We start from the raw sequence: 19,782 nt of genomic DNA on the forward strand, positions 1-19,782 counted from the left end.
TCACAAGGGAAATTAGAAAATATCTTGAGAAAAATGAAAATTAAATCATAACATACCAAAACTTATGGGTTGCAACAAAAGTAGTTTTATGAGGGTAGTTTATAGATGGAAATGCCTACATTAAAAAAGACGAAAGATATCAAATCGAAAACCTAACTTTACATCTCAAGGAACTAGAAAAATAAAGAACTATACCAAAAGTTTGCAGAAAGAAGGGGTTAATTATTAGTGCAGAAATATCAAAAGAGTACAGAAAAACAATTTTTTTAATTAATAAAATCAAAAGTTTGTTTCTTGAAAAGATCAAAAAAATTGGTAAGCCCTTAACTAGACTAAGGAAAAAAAAGAAGACTCAACTAAAATCAGATATGAGAGAGAACACGTTAAAATTGATGCCAAAGAAATAAAAAGTATTATGAGACTACTATGAACAATTATACACCAACAAATTGGATAACCTAAAAGAAATTAATAATTCCTAAATATATCCAACCTACGAAAACTAAATCATGGAGAAATAGAAATCTGGACAGACCTGTAACACAAAAGGACATTGAATCAGTAATCAAAAACCTCCCAACAAATAAAAGCCCATGACCAGATGGCTTCACTAGAGAATTGTACCAAACATTTAAATAGAACTTAATGACAAGCCCTCTCAAACTCTTCCAAAAAAATGAAGACGAGGAAGCACATCCAAATTCATTTTATGAGCCAACATTATTACCCTAACACCAAAGCCACACAAAGATGCTACAAGGAAACTACAGATCAATATCCATGATGAATAATGATGTAAAATCCACAACAAAATACTAGCAAACTAAATTCAACAGCACATTAAAACAATTATACACCATAACCAAATGGGATTTTTTTCCCTTGAATGCAGGGAATGTTAAATATACCAAAATGTAATATACCACATTAACAGAATAAAGGACAGAAATCACATAATCATCTCAATTGATGTGGAAAAATATCATTTGACAAAATTAAAACCTTTTCGTGATAAAAAAAAAACTCAACTAGAAATAGAAAGAAATAAAATAAAGGACATATATGAAAGGCCCAGTGCTAACATCCCACTCAACAGTGAAAAACTGAAATCTTTTCTCTACAGTCAAAAACAAGGCAAGGATACCCATTCTTGCCATATCTATTCAACATATTACTGAAATTCCTAGCCAGAACAATTATGGCAACTAAAACAACAAAATAAAAGGCATCTAAATTGGAAAGGAAGTAAAATTATTTATGTACAGATGACATGACTTTGTATGTAGAAAACCGTAAGATTACACAAAACAAAACAAAACAAACAAAAAAAAACAGAACTAATAAACAAATTCAATAGTTGCAGGTTACAGAATCAATACTCAAAAACCACTTGTGTTTCTATGCAATGAAAAATTTGAAAAGAGAATTAAGAAAATAATCCCACTTATAATACCATTAAAAAGAACAAAATACTTAACTTGGTTAAGAATAAACTTAACCAAGGAGACAAAAGTTTACTGAAAAACACAGCAGGAAGATATTAAAGATGACACAAATAAATGGAAAGATATCCCATGTTCATGGTTTGGAAAGACTTAATATTGTTAAAATGTTCATACTAACAAAGCTATCTACAGATTCAATGCAATCCTTATCAAAATCTCAAAGGCATTTTTTTTGCAGAAATAGGAAAACCATGTCTAAAATTGATATAGAATCTCACAGGGCCCTAAAAAGCCGAAAGGATCTTGAGAACGAGCAAAGCTGAAGGCCTCATACTTCCTGATTTCAAAATACTTTACAAAGCTACAGTAATCAAAATAGTATGATACTGACATACAGACAGACATATAGACAAATGGAACATAACAGAGGGTCCAGAAATAAACCCTCGTGTATATAGTCAAATGCTCTTCAGTAACAGTAACAAGACTACACAAAGAGGACATGATAGTCTTTTCAATAAATGGTGGGAAAACTGGATATCCACATGCAAAAGAATAAAAATGGACTCCTACCTTGCCCCATATGTAAAAATTAACTCAAAATGGATTAAAGATCTAAAGGTAAGACCTAAAACTATAAAACTCCTAGAACAAAACACTGGGGAAAATCTCCATGACACTGAAATGGGCAATGATTTCTTGCATATGACACCAAAAGCTTAAGTAATAAAAGTAAAAATAGACAAATGAGACTACAATTTCTATGTAAGAAAGGAAAGAATCAACAGAGTGAAAAGACCACCTATCAAGTTGGAGAAAATATTTGCAAACCATACATTAAATAAGGGGTTAATATCCAAAATAATTTTTTGTAATGCCTGTAACTCATTAACAAAAAAAAAAATTTAAAAACGTTTCAAGGACTCAAACATTTCTCCAAAGAAGATGTATAAGTGGCCAACAGACACGTGAAAAGATTTTCAACATTACTAAATCATCAGGGAAAAGCAAATCAAAACCACTAGATATCACCTTCCACTTGTTAGGATGCCACTATCAAAAAAAAAAAACTTTTTAACAAGTGTTAAAAATTTTAAAAAAGCTTTTCAACAAGTGTCGGAGAGGATATGGAAAAACCGGAACTTTTATTGGTGGAATTGTAAAATGGTGTAGCTCTTATGGAAAACAATATGGAGGTTCCTCAAAAATTTTAAAATAGAATTACCATATGATTCAACAATTCCACTTCTGGGTATATATCCGAAAAGAACTGAACACAGTATCTTGAAGAGATATTTGCACACCCATGTTCACTGCACCATTATTCACCATATCCAAGATGTGGAAGCAACCTCAGTGTCTGTTGATGGATGACTAAATATAAAATATGGTACATACACACAATGGAATATATTCAGGCTTTAAAAAGAAGGAAAAGCCTGTCCCGTGCCACAACATGGATAAAACTAGGGACATTATGCTAAGTGAAACAAGCAAATTAAACATAAAAAAAGTACATAATTCCATTTATATGAGTTGTCTAAATCAATCAAACTCATAGAAACAAAAAGCAGAATGGTGATGACAGGAGATTGGAGGAGCAGGAAACTGGGAGTTGTTGTTCCATGGGTACAGAGTTTCAGTCATGAAAGGTGAAAAACTTCTAGAGATTTTCTGTACAAAAATGTGCATATGGTTAACTATACTGAAATAAGCACTGAAAATTTGTTAAAAATTGTAATTTGTGTTTTTACCACAATATAAGAGTATCACAGATACATACAAACATAAAAGCTAAAATTATAAATGCAAGTTAACACCATGAGATACTACTAAAGCCTACCACTTTGCCTAAAGTTAAAACGACTGAAAACACTAAGTGTTGGTGAGTTTGCACATAACTGGAACTCATGTACACTGTTGGTGGGAATACAAAATAATACAGCCATGGAAAATTTTTGACTGTTCCTTATAAAACTAAACCAGACACTTACCCTATGACTCATTAAGTTTATTACTTAAAAGAAATATATATATATATCAATAAAAAGCCTTGTCAAAGAAATGTTTATAATAGCTTTATTCATAACAGCCAAACCCAGAAATAGCCCAAGAGCCTATAAATAGGAAAACAAAAAACAAACTATGGTACATACACCAGTTAGCAAAAAAAAAACAAAAACGGAACACAGATCTAAGCATTTTGCTAACTGTAAAAAGCCATGTGCAAAATATTACTATTATATGATTACATTTACATAAAATTCTAGGGAAAAATGTGATATATCCATACAATAGAATACTAGTCAATAAAAGGAATGAACTACTGACGTACACAAGATGGATAGGTCTCAAAGTACAGTGCTGAATAAAAATTTGTAACACTAATATGAGAATTAATCTATGGTAGAAAAAAATCAAAACCGTGGCTGCCTCTGAGAACGTAAGCAGAAATTTGGCAATGATTATGATGGAATTTTCTATAGTAATGGTAATGTTCTATATCTTGACAAGTACATGCATTTGTCACAACTCAACAAGTGTGTGTAAATTTTGCGTATTTCAATATATATAAATTTTGCTTCAAAAAAAAAATTTAAGTTTTTGCTTTCAAAAGAAAAATTTGTAAAGGAATACTAAACTCTGCTTTATGATAAGTATGTTGATGTACAAGGTGTGATCACAGAATACTGTGAATGTTTAAATTTAAAAAAAAAATTATTACAGTAAAAGACACATTGCCATTAATACCCCTCAAAATACTCCACCTCGCTTCGAACACACTTATCCCACCGTTCTGGCCACTTTCTGAGGCAGTTCTGGAAGTCCTCTTTTGTGAGTGTCTTTAGTTGCGCTGTTGTGGCTGCCTCAATCTCCTGAATCATTTTGACTTTGGGGAAGAGCCAGAAGTCGCACAGTGCCAGATCCGGTGAGTAAGAGGGAATGAGGACACACCGTAATGTTTTCATTTGACAGAAATTGCCACACCAGAAGCGATGCGTGACACAGAGCACTGTCATGATGGAGAGTGATTTACAGCACACTTTAAAACATACCTTCTCTCAACCGTAGCTCACACCCAACTGACTGCACCCAACAAGCTGAAATTTATCACACACTGTTACTAAGATTCGATGCGCTGCTTCCTGTATTGAAGATCCCTGCCTTTCTGTTGGATGGCACTCGGCGCAGCATTCATCGTATTTTGTGATCACAATGGAAAGGCTCCGTGTCACACATCACTTCTGGCACGGCAATTTCTGTAAAATAAAAACATTATGGTGTGTCCTCTTCCACCTTATTCACTGGATCTGGCACCATGCGATTTCTGGCTCTTCCCCAAAGTCAAAATGACCAAGAAAGGTAAACATTTTGAACCAATTCAGGACATAGAGGCAGCCACGACAGCACAACTAAAGACACTCATGAAAGAGGACTTCCAGAACTGCTTCAGAAAGTGGCAAGAATGATGGCTGGCATAAGTCTGTTCAAAGTGAGGGGGAGTATTTTGAGGGGGATTCATGGCAATGTGTTTTTTACTGTAATAATTTTTTTTTTAAACAATCACGGTATTTCTTGATCACACCTTGTATCCAAAGGAAAACAGGATCTCAAAGCAATATCTGCATTCCCATGTTCATTGCAACATTATTCACAATAACAAACATATGGAAACAACCTAAGTGTCGGTCAACAGCTGAATGGATAAGGAAGATGTGTTATATACCAGAGGTGCCAAAAAAAAGTATACATTTTAAGAGACGTTATCTATGTATTACTTTTCAAAGTTGAAGTAAATTAAGGTAGCAACACGTAGCATAACGTTCACTAAAAAGATAGTGCCAATCAAATGAATGCTAGCGTCATTTATTGTATTACAATTTTAATACATTTTTTCCTCTCTTAAAATGTGTGTATGTTTTCTTGGCACCTTCTGTATTATGTAGGGGTATGGGGGATGTTATTCAGCCATGAAAAATAAGGAAATCCTGTCATTTGCGACATGTATGGACCCTGAGGGCATTATGCTAACTAAAATAAGTCCGACAGAGAAAGACAAATACTGTATTTTATCACTTATATGAAAAATCTAAAAAAGCCAAACTGAGAAACAGACTAGAATGGTGTTGACCAGGGGCTGAGGAGTGGGGGAAATGGGGTCAAAGAGTACAAACTTCCAGGTATAAGATGAATAAGTTCTGGTGATCAAATGTACAGCATGTTGATTGTAGTTAGTAGCATTGTATTATATGTATATTTGAAAGTTTCTAAAAGAGATCTGAAATATTGTTCTCACAAAAAAGAAACGGTGATTATGTGACTGACATGATGGAGGTGTTAGCTGAGGTTACGGTGGTAATAATTCTGCAATATATAAGTATATCGAATCAACAGATTGTACACCTTAAACTTACATAATGTTACATGTCTATTATATCTCAATGAAATTGAAAAAAGTAAAATAAACAGACTTCTGTAGACTTCATACACAGAAACAATAACTATTTAGATATTATAATGGTAGGAAAAACCTCATTGGTAGTAAAAAAAACCAAAATATTTTGGAATAATACATTAGCAAGGTAATGTTAGCAAGAAATGAGTAAAATTTATATGAGGAAGACTTCAAAACACTCCTGAATCACAAAAATACTAGACTATAACAAATGAAAAACCACCCCTTTGTTCTTTGAACAACTCAACATGATAAAGATATCAGTTCTCCTTAATTTTTAAGTTCAATAAAATCCCCCCCAAAATACCAACAAGCCTTTTAAATGAATCTAAATGAATTAATACCAAAGTTTATATGAAAAAATAAACAGTTCACATGAAATGAAAAGAACAGCCAGGAAAACACTGAAAAAGAAAAATTAAAAGTCAAAGGGGGGACTAGCCCAACATTAAAATATACTATAAAGATTCTATAATTTTAAGTGTTGTACTAGTTTATAACTAGACAAGCAAACCAGTAGAATACATATACAGTCAAGAAAAAGACTCAGGTACTAACGGAATTTAGTCCATTCGTACTAATTGGATATTAGTACTAATTTGGCATCACAAAATCACTGGAGCAAAGATAGACTTTTTAATAAAAGATGGCTGTGACGTGACAACAGCCAATTGGGGGAAAAAAGGTCCATACCTCATATCATACACAAGAATAAATTCCAATATATCAAAACGTCTAACTGTAAAAAAATGAAACAGATATACTAGAAAACACATCAACAAATCCCTCTACATCTAGATGTAAGGAAAGAATTCCTCTATGTTCTGAATATAAGGAAAGATGTGATGAAAGAAGAGTGATAAATTTAACTATATAACAGAAAAAACTTTTGCATGGTCAATAAATACCATAAGTAAAATCAAAAGACAACCGAAAAGCTGAGAGAAAATATTTGCTATTTGTACCACACCTAAGGGGTTAATATATCTAGTAAGTAACCCTTAAAAATTAAAGGGGAAAAAAAGACCAAAACCCCGAAAGACATGAAGAGAAAATTCACACGCAAAAAAGACAGAATGGTCCTCAGACATATGCAAAGATATTCAACCTCATAGATGAGAAAAAGAAATAAAAACTAAAACTACACTAAAATACCATTTCTCATTTATCATATTGGCAAATATTTAAAAATGTTCTCTTGGTGAGGCTGCGAGGAAACAGGCCTCTCATACAACATTGACAGGAATTTGGCAATTTCTATCAAAACTACATTTACCTTTTGATCTAGCAATCCTACTTCTAGGAGTTTCCTCTGAAGACACACGTCCAACCATACAAAAGTACTCATACACAAGGTTAATCACGGCAGCCTTTTACTATAATAACTACAAAATATGGTACCATATTATTAATGTCCATACCTAGGAGACTGGCTAAACAAACTGTGATACATTCACACAATGAAGTACTAAACAACTATAAAAAATGAGTAAGATTACTATTAATTGATAGAGTGATTTCCAAAATATATTAGTATTCAACAACAAAAAAAGCAAAGTGCAAAATAATATTTAGAGCATGCCACAGATATAACTAGTACTTTGTTTAAAAGGAAACATAGGTAAGCTAAAATATCAAACTAATACAATTAGTTACCTCGGTCATGGTTAGGAATAAGACATTAGGGAGAAAGGGGAGTGATACTTCTCTGCATACACCTTTTACTATGTAAGTACTCTCTTTTGAAACCACGTTAATATTTCATACACTATAATAAAGGGAGGGGACAAAAAAATAAAGTAAAAAAATTTAGGGGAATAGAAAACTTAAAATATAAACAGAAACAAATGAACTTAACTCTTCGAAGAAATTAACTACAAAAGTGGGGAGAATTATACCCCCCCCAGAATAAAAATAAAAAGAATCATAAAAAATATTGAACTCTGGTTTGTAAGTTTGTTTTTCATAGTGGCACATATCAGAAATTCTGAAACTATTTTCTGTGTATTCTAGAACTGAGGAAAAAAGTAAATATACTAGATAAGAGGAATAGGTTTCTCACTGTTGCAAAAGGAAGTGATATTATATGAGTGATATAACATGTAAGTGATATTATATGTATATGTCACAACTTGAGTACTTAAGAACATAAAAATTATACTAAAAAGTATACTCATTAATTACTTTATAACTTATCCATGGAAAGTGCAGCAAACTTCACACATTAGATTCCCCACCTCCCTCCCTCCCCCAGAATATGCCGCATTTTTTAATTATATTTTGCACATGTAAAAACAAAGGTTTTCTGAAAGTATTTGACTTTCCCTGGCTGAAATCACTCATTTCTATTAAAAAGCACAGAAATCATTAACAATTCACCTTCAGATTTAAAGTCATATAGTAATTTATCTACGAAAAACTCGCCACTTTCATTTTCTTCATTTAAACTAAAGCCTTGATTAACTATATATAAGGTTCAAGGAATGAGTTGTTCAATTATCTTGTTAAACAAAGATTAACCTAGAAACTCAGTTTAAATATTTTGAAGAAAAAATTCCTAAAATGTGTTTTCCAAAATAATATAGTGTATAGGATATAAGACATGGATATTGTATTTTTTCAAAATTTAGGACTTTTCAGTGTCTCCAGGTTATTTAGTTATTGGCAGTTAAATGCAGAAGCGTCAACGCAAGAGGCGGAGAAGTTGCTACTTTGAATAACCTCTGAACTTGTTTCCTCATTTACAAAATAAAGGTATTACCCTAAATGACTGCCTGACAGAGTTATAAAATTCAAATTACTAAATGCCTGTGTGCTATACAGTTTGTTGTTGACTACACATCACTGCCATTCCTTTTAAGGTCTTCCTTGCATTGCAAAGGAAAAGAAATTAACACTTCCAGATTCCTGTCTGGAGGTAGCTGTTTAAATATTAGGTTGGTGCAAAAGTAACTGCAGTTTAAAAGGTTAAAAGTAACTGTAAGAATCGCAATTACTTTTGCACCAACCTAATAGATAGGCAGAGAAGCAGCTTCCAGGTGAGCAGTTTCTTAAATCTGGAGAGTTCTTAAGATTTTCAGTGACTTTTGGGAAAACAACCAGCTTCCATGCTTCAGGCTGAAATAATCAGTGACAGCTTCCCTAATTCCCTGAGCCCTTCTAAAGGTTATATAAAGCCTTTAATTTCCTGTGTTAAAACACTAATGCTTGGAATTGAGTGGCTTCTGTTTTCCTAATCAAACTCTGATTGGTTCAGGGTATGTGAAAATACCCTATAAACTGAAAAAGACCATATAAAAGCATGGATTATTATTTCTATTCCCACTGATAGGAAATTTCAATTGAAGTTGTTTTCTGGTAATCAGCCTCTTTTTAGACAAATCAATACATCTAAAATAAAGTTTTCCTTCTACAAATCAATAAAACTTCCTTACTACAAAAATCAGCTCTCTACCTAACTTCATCCCCAATTAATTATCCAATCAATCAAGGCATGTTTACTAAGCAAGGTATTATGCTAGGTACCAAACGATTCCCCCTTCAAGAGTTTATAAAACATGAGAACAACAAAGACACAATATTCATAATGTAACTGTTACATATCAGGAACCACAGGTAATGGTGGGTCACAGAAAGGGTGGATTAAATTTGACTTGGGAGTAAAAAGGTAAAAATCAAAAAAGGATTTAAGGCAGAAGAGAATTAAAGGTTAAATAAAACTGAACATTAAAGGGTAGGAACACTTCTCAAAGTATAGATAAAGCAACAAACTGGAAGAAAGAGCTTGCTCAAATAAACAAAGCTAGCAACTCAGGTCCATGTATAGGCACGTAATACAAAGTTTATCTGTGGAATCTGTACAAAGAAGAGACTGAGGCAAAAAATAATACAAGGCCAGAAAAGCTGAACATTTGGACTTTACTACTATTATCCAACTTCAGATTCATAGAGAGATTTATAAAATGTTATGCCTAGATAACAAAACCAGGCTGCTAACATACCCCCACAATCACAGCCTAATAATAGTATGAAGAGGTAAGCAGGGAAAAGAAACTAACTTTACTAAATTCCTGTTTTTATCCTAACATTCCGCTGCTCAGAGATGTTCAATAATTTCTGAATGCCTACTTTTATCAAGTCCCTCCATACCTTGGTCACCATCCTATTCAACCATATTTTCTATCATTGCCCCAAATGTACAACTCTCCTCAGAGAGGCTGTTCTTTGTATTATTGGCCCTTGAGCACAGCAAGAAAACAGAGATGAAGTGATGTGTATTAGTCAGCTCAGGCTACTACAGCAAAACACCACAGACCGAGCAGCTTAAACAACAGAAATTTACTTGCCACAGTTCTAGAGGCTACAAGTCCAAGATCAAGATGTCGGCTGATTTGGTTCCTGGTAAGGGCTCTTCCTGGCTTATAGACTGCTTTCTTTTCACTTGTGTCCTCACATAGCCTTTCCTCTGAGTGCAAACTCAAAGAGAAAGATCTCTTTCTCCCTCTTCTTATAAGGCCTCCTGCCCTCTTGTATTAGGACCCCACCTGTATGAGCTCATTTAACTTTAAGGACTCCATAAAGGCCCTATTTCCAAATACTGCTACACTGAGGACTGGAGCGTCAACATACAAATCTAGTGGGGGGACACAAACCATTCACTCCATAACACACTGGATTATTTCTGAGGCAAGACCTTAAGAGATTTTGCAACTGTTGCAACTTTTTAAAATACTTCCATCATATGAAAAAGCCCAGCCTAGCCTACTGGAAGACAAGAAGCCACAGGAAAACTAAAGCACCCCAAATAATAGCCAACAGCCAGCACCAAATGCTAGACTGAGGCCACACTGGACCATGAAGTTCCAGTCAAGCTATCAGATAACTACAATCACGAGTGACCCCAGGCAAGACTAACAGAAGAACTGTCAGCTGAGCTCAGGCAAGATTGTAAAATCATGAAAAAATAAATGATTGCTGCTTTAAGTCACTAAATTTGGGGATAGTGTGTTACAAAGCTACAAATATCTGATATGGCATACCTTCTTGTTCTGCTTTTTGACCTAGACCTCTGAACTCTATAGGATTTCCCTCGACCCCTTGAGCGACTTCGACTTCTCTTTCTTCTAGAGCCATAAGAAGAGCTACTGCTTGATCGATGCCTGCGCCTGAAATAAAATATAATCAAGTATTATTGATATAAAAAAATTTATGAGCATTAAGGAGAAATCATCTAGATTCTAAAAAATCATCTCATTTTTACTATGTCTTACTCATTGCTAGAGACAGACAGAAATAAAATGTTATTCCTTTTGAACAGTCAGATGATTGATTTCATAATTTCGTGATTGAAATAGCTACTAATGAAGACATTAGGGGTCTTAAGGCGTATACAATCTTCTCAAATATTACCAGATAATATAGTGTGAGAACTGTACCAGTTTATATCTACTTGTCTACAAAAACTAGACAAAGGATGAAGACACTGAACTCATGGGTTGGGCCTGGCGAAAACCAACCAACCAACCAACCTTTGCGTTGGGACTTAACCCTCATAAACACACAACTACTAAAAGAAAAATGTTTTACTCAGAAAAATTAAAAGTACAAAAACATAAACACTCTAAAGAATGTCACTCTCATTACTATGTAGGTAAAAATTATAAAAATCACCTTCTATCATATGAATGTGAGCGAAGCTGAAGATCTCTGGACCAAGATCTTGACTTTGACCTTGATTTCCTTCCACCTTTCTTTCGGCTGTATGTCCTACTATCTGAAGAACTACTTGAAGATGACCGTCTACGGTGTTTCTTTTTTCTCTTGCTTCTGCTTTCTTCTTCGGTATCTGATGACCGGCGTCCCATTTCTACAAGTTTAAATTCAAAGAAAATTATTGCTAACATAATGGCACAACGGATAAAATAAAGTAATTTTTTTAAAACTTTATAAAAATTTTTGAAGTCCCGGAGCAGAATTTTAAATGTACCTGGCATCTTGACAAGACATGAGAAACAGTTCTAGTACAGTCTTCTAGGATTATCAATTAACCGGTTGTACAATTTGCAAACACTTGAATTTGTCCTAAATTTTTTCAAATGTCTCTCAAAAGAGTCTACCCACAGGACAGCTCCTTATAACAATTTTCTTATATTTTTAAGTTGCATTTATTATTAACTACATGATATTTGGTTTAGGGAATAACTACCTAATCCTTCATTTTCACATTCCCTAAAGATAAAAGATACTTTACCATCTTTTAGAATTACGTTTTTCTAATTGAAAATTCTAAATTTTTGTAAATGGATAAGAACTCATTCGTCATCAACAAAGTACAAATTGAAACAATACACTATCTACATGTCACTTGTGAAATGTGAGGGAGGAAATATTAAGTGCCAAAGTTGATGAGGTTATTGTGAAGTCAGTCAGCTATTCACAATGCTAGTATCTTTATAGTGTGGTGGTATAATCCTTCCAGAAAGCAATAACAATTTAAATGGTCATAAAAATGTTGACTATTCTTTACAAAGTAATCCTACTTCTAGGAATATATCTGAAATGTTTTTATTAAAAGAAAGGTATAATCATGAAGGTATCCATTATAGCATTATTAAAACTGTATCTACCGAGACTACAATTTAAGAAAATATGTAATATGAATAAGAGCAAAAGATAAAATTGATAATATTTAAGTAACAAAACTGGATAATTTTTTTCTTTTTTTAACTATTTTCTATATGGCTTTGGTGATGTTTGTATATTTAGTAAACAAATGGAAAAAACATACAGAAATAGAACTTAAGGTTTTTATATTTACGAATTAACATAGCTGATAAGAAACTTGTCTTAATTTAAAGTTAGCCTTTAGATTCTCATCCGCAATCTTATTTTTCTTTAATGACATAGTTATTAGCTATCTTTCAATCCTATGTAATGGTTAAGATAAATGGTTAATGAATCAGATAAACAAAAATCTCATACTTTCCTTCAACACTTATTCAAAATAAGTTAAATGTCACTACTATAAACAAAGCAATGTGTTAAATTACAGCTTTGTTTTCAGAATTGTCAGGTGAGCCATCCCCTCCCGCACTCCAATGCACTACCAGTTGAAAACTACTGTTAGGATTCAATTCAAAATTATATGCTATTTACTGAGAGCCAACAATAGACTTTCAATATAGTTCTGAACCTCCAAGTTGTTCACATTTCTAACATTTTATAGTTCAACAAAACATTGGGAAGACTTGGTTTTGAAACTCAGTAAATCGCTAGTATATTTAAGCCAAGTTCCCTCATTGAAAAATGAAACTGCACTGGGTAAAAGATCACCATGATCCTTTCCAACTTCAAAATACTGCGATTATGAAATTACACATACATATATGTCTACATAGGTCTGAATATGTCTACATAATATCCACATATATATCCATATATCCATTATATATAACCGTTTGTGTGTGTGTGTGTGTGTGTGTGTGTGTTTCCATTAAGGAATTTGTACATAATTGAGTGATAAAGGTCATTAAATTTTCTTATTTCCTGGCTTTTTCTTTCTTTCTTGTTTTCACTTTTAAGCAGTTAAGAACTTTCTTTATCCACAAGTAACCATTTAAGCTAACATGAGCTTTTATTATGTTCTTATTATACTGGTAAAAAAAATACTAAAATGAGAGTAAAAGTATAAATTCACAAAGATAAAGAGACTAGAAAACAACAGGAACAGTAGACAAGATATGTCAACAAATTTTTAGCAAATGAAAAACAGATGGAGGATTTAGAGCTAAAAGAACTGAATACCACGCAACTGCTGAGAATTCCAACAAGAGAAAAGCCAATTCACATAGCTAAAATCAGAAAGGATAAGGAATTTTAGATACCGGTTACCACGGTGGACACAATTAGGCATGCAAATAAAAATGGAAGAATTGGTAGAAAGTATATAAAAGAAGTAATCTCCCAGGTCCCCCTTCCCATCCAACCCAGAAAGGTGACTATCCCAGGAAAGGTAGTTTATTTAGGAAAAAGTAACAAAACAATAAAGTATCAAGTCCAGGGGCACAGTAAAAGAGGGCAGAAAGATGATAAACTAAGTTAAAAGGATTACATGAAAGTCTACACTAATGGTAAATACTGTAACTTTCTGTGTGCTTAGAGCCAAGATTTCTGGCAAAGGATTCATCTATGCAAAAACTGAATAGTATCTGATGAAAGTTACACTATAAGTATTTGAAGATACCTCCAAAAAAAGGCCAGGTCCTCACCCAAACACCCTATAACCAAGCCGGCTAGTTAACAAGCCCAAACTTTAATCTTTTTTTCTGTAAACCAGTTTTCTGTTAACTTTTTAATGATAAAAAAAAAAATAAAATAACCAATCATGAAAGCTTTGATCGTAAGAGACAGGAACCAAAACAGAAAGAAAAAAAGCAACTCATAGTAAACCAGGAATACACAGAAGAGAACTTCAAGGAGAAAAAAAGTCAGTTAATTTCCTTAGGAATATATGAGAAGATGATCCAGAAAACAAGAATAGGAGGAACATCCACAGAACAAGAGAAAAAGCTTGAAATTTTAAAAAAATGATAATTTGTAAAAAAATGCAATAAGGATTAGGAATAGAGACAGTGGAAACGCAATGGCTGTATGCAATGTCAGAGGGGTAGTAGATGGGGGCAGGGGGATTATCACTGTGTGAGGGATATAAATGATAAATGTCTATTACGTTGTTTTGTACACTTGAAAATAAAAAAAATACAATAGGGTTAAAAGATAATGTCAAAGGACTCACAGAAAGTACTAAGAAAAAGATTAAAAATAGGAGGTAAAAGAGGATCAATCCAGGAAGTCCAATATCCAATTCATATGCATTCCATTTAAAAAGAACAGACAAAAGAAATAAAGAAAAATATCCAAAGAATAAATCAAATGAATTTCCAGGATTAAAAGACATGAATTACCCTAAGTCCCTGGGACAATGAATTTAAAAAGACATATACCAGACATACCGTGTTTCCCCAAAAATAAGACCTAGCCGCACCATTAGCTCTAAAGCATCTTTTAGAGCAAAAATTAATATAAGACCCACTCTTATTTTAATATAAGACTGGGTAAATGTAATATAATATATTATAATACCAAGTCTTATTTTAATATGACCAGGACTTACACAATATAATAACTGGTCTTATTTTAATAGAAGACTGGATCTTATACAGTATAAGACCCAGTCTTATATTAATTTTTGCTCCAAAAAACACATTAGAGCTGATGGTTAGGCTAGGTCTTATTTTTGGAGAAACATGGTAACTCATAAAAATTTAGACACCATGAATATATAGAGAATCCTAGAAACTCCTAAAGAGAAAAAAAAATGGGGGAATCACAAAAGGCATAGGACTTCTCAACAGCAACACAGAAAACAATGGAGACTTGTCTTCAAAATTCTAAGTGAAAATGCTTTTCAACCTAGGGTCTATATCCAGCCCAATCATTGATCTAATATGAGATCAGAATAAAGACATTTTCAGACATGCAAAGTCTCAATATTATACCTCACACTCCACTGAAAGGAACAGTAAACCAACAAAGACGACCTAGATTTAGAAAATAAGTGATCTAACACTACTGATAGGGAAAACATCCAGGATACAAGTAGGCCTAGGTATAAGGGATCCATCCATCAACAAGAGGCAAAAATCCTTGCCCTTGAGGAACTACATTCCAGTGTAACAGAGGTTCTCAAAATGGGGTTTGTAGATCGTTGGGGATCCCTAAGACTTTTCAGCGGACTCAAGAAGTCAAAACTATTTTCATTATAATACTAAAACATGATTTACTTTTTTCACTGTTGACTTTTTACACTGATGATGTAAAAGCAATAGTAGTCAAAACTGCTGGTGCCTTAACAGGAATCAAGGCAATGGCACCAAACTGTACTAGCAGTCACTTGCACTCTTCACTGCAATAGTTTTTTTTTTTTTTTTTAAAAAGGCAGTTCTTCAGAATGTCCTTGGATTCCGCAAGAAACAAGAGTGCAGCTTAAACATGGAGAAGAAAAAGAAAACAAGGAAGTATGCAAACATGAAGCGAATACTTAGTCTCAGAGATCAGAGACTTAAAGGATAGATTAAAACCTAAAAAGAAAGAAAAGAAAGATCCCAGTGCACTCAAGGAAAGAGAAGTCCCCCAACACCCTTTGTGCTTATTCTTCCAGGATAACACACAGCTGGGCCCACCTTCCCACACCCTGGTTGATACGAACTTTATCAATTTTTCCATTAAAGCCAAACTAGACTTAGTACAGTCAATGATGGACTGTCTGTATGCCAAGTGTATCCCTTGTATAACTGACTGTGTAATGGCTGAAATTGAGAAATTGGGGCAAAAGTATCAGGTGGCTCTAAGATTACCAAGGATGCAAGATTTGAATGATTACCATGCACACCCGAGGAACCTATGCAGATGACTGCTTAGTACAGAGAGTAACTCAACACAAGTGTTACGCTGTAGTCATGGGTGACAGGGACCTTAAACGAAGCATCCGGAAGACACCTGGAGTTCCCATCATGTACGTTTCTAACCATAGGTACAACACTGAGCAGATGCCAGATGATTACGGAGCCCCTTGATTCTAATTCTTAAAAGACAAAATTCCTCTGCTTTCCTTCAACCAACTTTCTGTTGCCAGTTTATGAAACATGCTACAGCATGATTATTCCACTTACCCATTTGCTCTGTTATGAGCTGAGGATGGTAAAAGACAGTCACTTTTTGATATTGTTTTGAAAATGATATTTTTGTATTATTTGAAAATTTGTTGCATCTTTTTATAAATCCAATGACTGCTCACACACAAAAAAAAGAATCTCCTTGATAAAGCGGTAAAAATCATTAATTTTATTAGATTTCAACACCTGAGCACACATCTTTTTAATATTGTGTGATGAAATGGGAAATACACATTAACTAATGCTGCATACTGATTGATGATAGTTATCTTGAGAAAAGGCATTTGTGCACCTGAATTGCAAGTTGAACTAGCTGCTTTTATCATGAAACACTATTTTTATTTTAAAGAATTATGATTATTCAGACCTGCATACTTGGCAGACATTTTCTCAAAAATAAATGGAGTCTTTCATTTCAAAGAAAACTGACATTATTTGTTGCCAATGATAAAACTTGAACTCTCAAGCAAAAATTAGAATTTTGGATAACTTGTATCTGCTACCATGAGACTGATAGCTTCCCAGTACTTAAAGATTTCTCTGATGAGATCAGTGGTGATATTAACAAATGTGATTTTTTTTTTTTTAATATAATGAAGGGTGTCAACATTTGGACGGTATGTGTAACTCAGTGAACCGGTATTTTCAAGTAGGCCAATGCATTATGTCACAGAATCATTCATGGGTAAAAAAATCCATTCACAGTGCAAGACAGACCAATAGATTTTAATGTAACAGAGTATGAAAAGATCATTGATATGGTTTCAAATACCACATTACGACCAACCTTTAAGAAACTACTACTTGTCAAGTTTTGGTGTAGTATCAAAGAAGTAATTATCTAAAGGCTATTAAAATATACTACTTTTTCCTGAAACTAATATAATACAGTATACTTTTTCCAATACCATATCTCTGTGAATATGGCTTTTCTTCGTATACTTTAAATCAAAACAACTCATCACAGCAAATTGAAGACAGAAACAGATAATAAGAATCCAACTGTCTTCTATTAAGCCAGATATTAGAGATTTGTAAAAAAGGAAAAATGCCCCTTTTCTCACTAAGAATGTTTTGTTTTGGAAAACATAGTTATTTTTCATATCAAATTTGTTATTTATGTTACCATATGAGTTTACTACTGTTATTTTGAAGTGCATTAATATTATAAATTTTTCTGTTTTAATTACTAGTGCGGCAATATTTATAGATATAGCCCACATAAAGTTCTTGGGGTCCTCAACAATTTTGAAGAGTGTAAAGGGATGCGAAAACTAAAAAGTCGTTGAATCACTGTTCTAAGGTACCTATAGTTCTTTCCATTTTCCATTCTTGTCCAGCTTGTTAAGTCCCCATATAAGGCATAAAGAAGTAGAAAAAAAAAGAAAAGGACATACAACTAATTATGTATCTTAAACAAGAGAGAATGGGGGGTTGGTTATAAATTCGTTTTAATTTTAAACAAAATAATTCACCCACAATAATAATAACATTTAACCCAGAAAAGTTAATGAGAGATACAAAATCCTTCCTTAGAGGAGCCACGTAAAATAAAGTTGAAAAACCTATGTGGAATATAAAACTGAAAGCAACAAAGGAACAAGACAAACAAAGAAACAAAAACTCATAGACACAGACAGTAGTTTAGTGGTTACCAGAGGGTAAGTGGGGAGAGAGATGGTAGATGAGAGTAAACCGGATCAAATATATGGTGACGGAAGGAGAACTGACTCTGGGTAGTGAACACACAATATGGTATATAGATGATCTATTACAGAATTGTATACTTGAAACCTATGTAACTTTACTAACCATTGTCACCCCTATAAACTTTAATTAAAAAGAAAAACCACTGTCACAAAAGTATACTTTTTCAAGTAATACATTTGCATTTCAGGAAAATTGCACTGAAGTATAATTAATCTCAGTAAGAGAAAAGCCAATAGCCTCCATTTTTCTTTATTATAGATAACTTCAAATTTTTATTCAGAAAAGGAAGTGAACACTAAGAGCAAATCGAGGTAGACCCAAAAATTGTCTTTTCTATCAATGACACTGAATTCTTATTCACCACCCTAGATATATACTTACCTCTGGATTTCCATAATGTCCATATATGTAGCATAATTTCCATAACGTAGCATAAAATTGAATATACCTTCTCATTCAAGTCATGATGGCCAATTTACATTTCACACTCCTAGTAAGTATGAACTCTTTATATTTAACTCCATTGGTAAGATGCAATGCATGGAAGGAAGGACACATTAATAGCTCTTTCTGGTAAAGGCAATGATGAATTGAGCAAAGATTTTTAAGAGTCCCACAAGCTAACAATTTTTCAATCTATCTGTAAACAGAAAAGGTGATACAGAGACAGAACTCCTACAGCTCTTGGTTTTCTATTCTCACTCTAGTCTCTAGTATGTCCGTTTAGTCTCATCGCTGCAAACCTCACCCAACTATTGCACTACAGAATTGAAGCCATAACAGGTAATGACTACAGTAGGACATCAATTTACAAAAACATCTTATTGTAAAGTTTAGGTGATTGAAGATGTGGAGCCAAGATGAGGTAATCCAAAGAGAGCTCAAAGGCATACACAAGAAGTTCCTTTTTCCAGGTATTAATAAAGGTACAAGAAACAATTATCTTTTTCAGAAAACAGGCAGTTAGAACAAAGATTCCTAGAGGACATGACAGCTTATAATTATTTCTACACTACTCATTCCTTAGTATATCAAAATATAATCTTTTTTATCTCGGACGTATGTCCAAAAAAGGGGAAAAGAATAGTCATTTCAATGGGAAATTCACCTCAATGAGGTAGAGAAAAGTGAAAATGGGGTTAACACCATTTAGCATAAAAAATTCCATGCATAAGTATAGAACCATGCAAAGGCAGTAAAGGAACTGAGGTAGAATTCTAGCTTAATGAGCATAACAAAGCAAAGCTCAAAAGTGATAAAGAATTGTCGAAACACTCCTCCTGTAGCAAATAAAAATCTGTAGACTAGCATCTCTGTTTTGAAAAAGCATTATCAGTCACAGGACTTTTGGTTTGAAAATGAAAGCAGAAAACATAGCTATACATCTATTATCACAATTTTATTACATAAGTTTTCCAACTCATAATACAACTCTTTC

General features: G+C 33.4%; 1 protein-coding gene and 1 pseudogene across 3 annotated transcripts in view; one reads left to right on the top strand and one right to left on the bottom strand.

The window, feature by feature from the left end:
* Positions 1–19,782, bottom strand: part of RSRC1 (arginine and serine rich coiled-coil 1) — a 378,160-nt gene that overhangs the window by 352,816 nt on the left and 5,562 nt on the right. For all 3 annotated transcript variants that reach the window (XM_033090506.1, XM_033090486.1, XM_033090496.1), the window contains exons 2-3: positions 11,572–11,767; positions 10,941–11,066 (exon numbers count right to left, since the gene is read on the bottom strand). In XM_033090506.1, coding sequence (XP_032946397.1) covers positions 10,941–11,066; positions 11,572–11,765 — 320 coding nt within the window. In that variant the 5' untranslated portion in view covers positions 11,766–11,767. The remainder of the gene's footprint in view (positions 1–10,940; positions 11,067–11,571; positions 11,768–19,782) is intronic.
* LOC117013410 (rRNA-processing protein FCF1 homolog) lies at positions 15,952–16,535 on the top strand (annotated as a pseudogene).

This window comes from Rhinolophus ferrumequinum, chromosome 2 (assembly GCF_004115265.2).
Source record: "Rhinolophus ferrumequinum isolate MPI-CBG mRhiFer1 chromosome 2, mRhiFer1_v1.p, whole genome shotgun sequence".
Taxonomy (NCBI): domain Eukaryota; kingdom Metazoa; phylum Chordata; class Mammalia; order Chiroptera; family Rhinolophidae; genus Rhinolophus; species Rhinolophus ferrumequinum.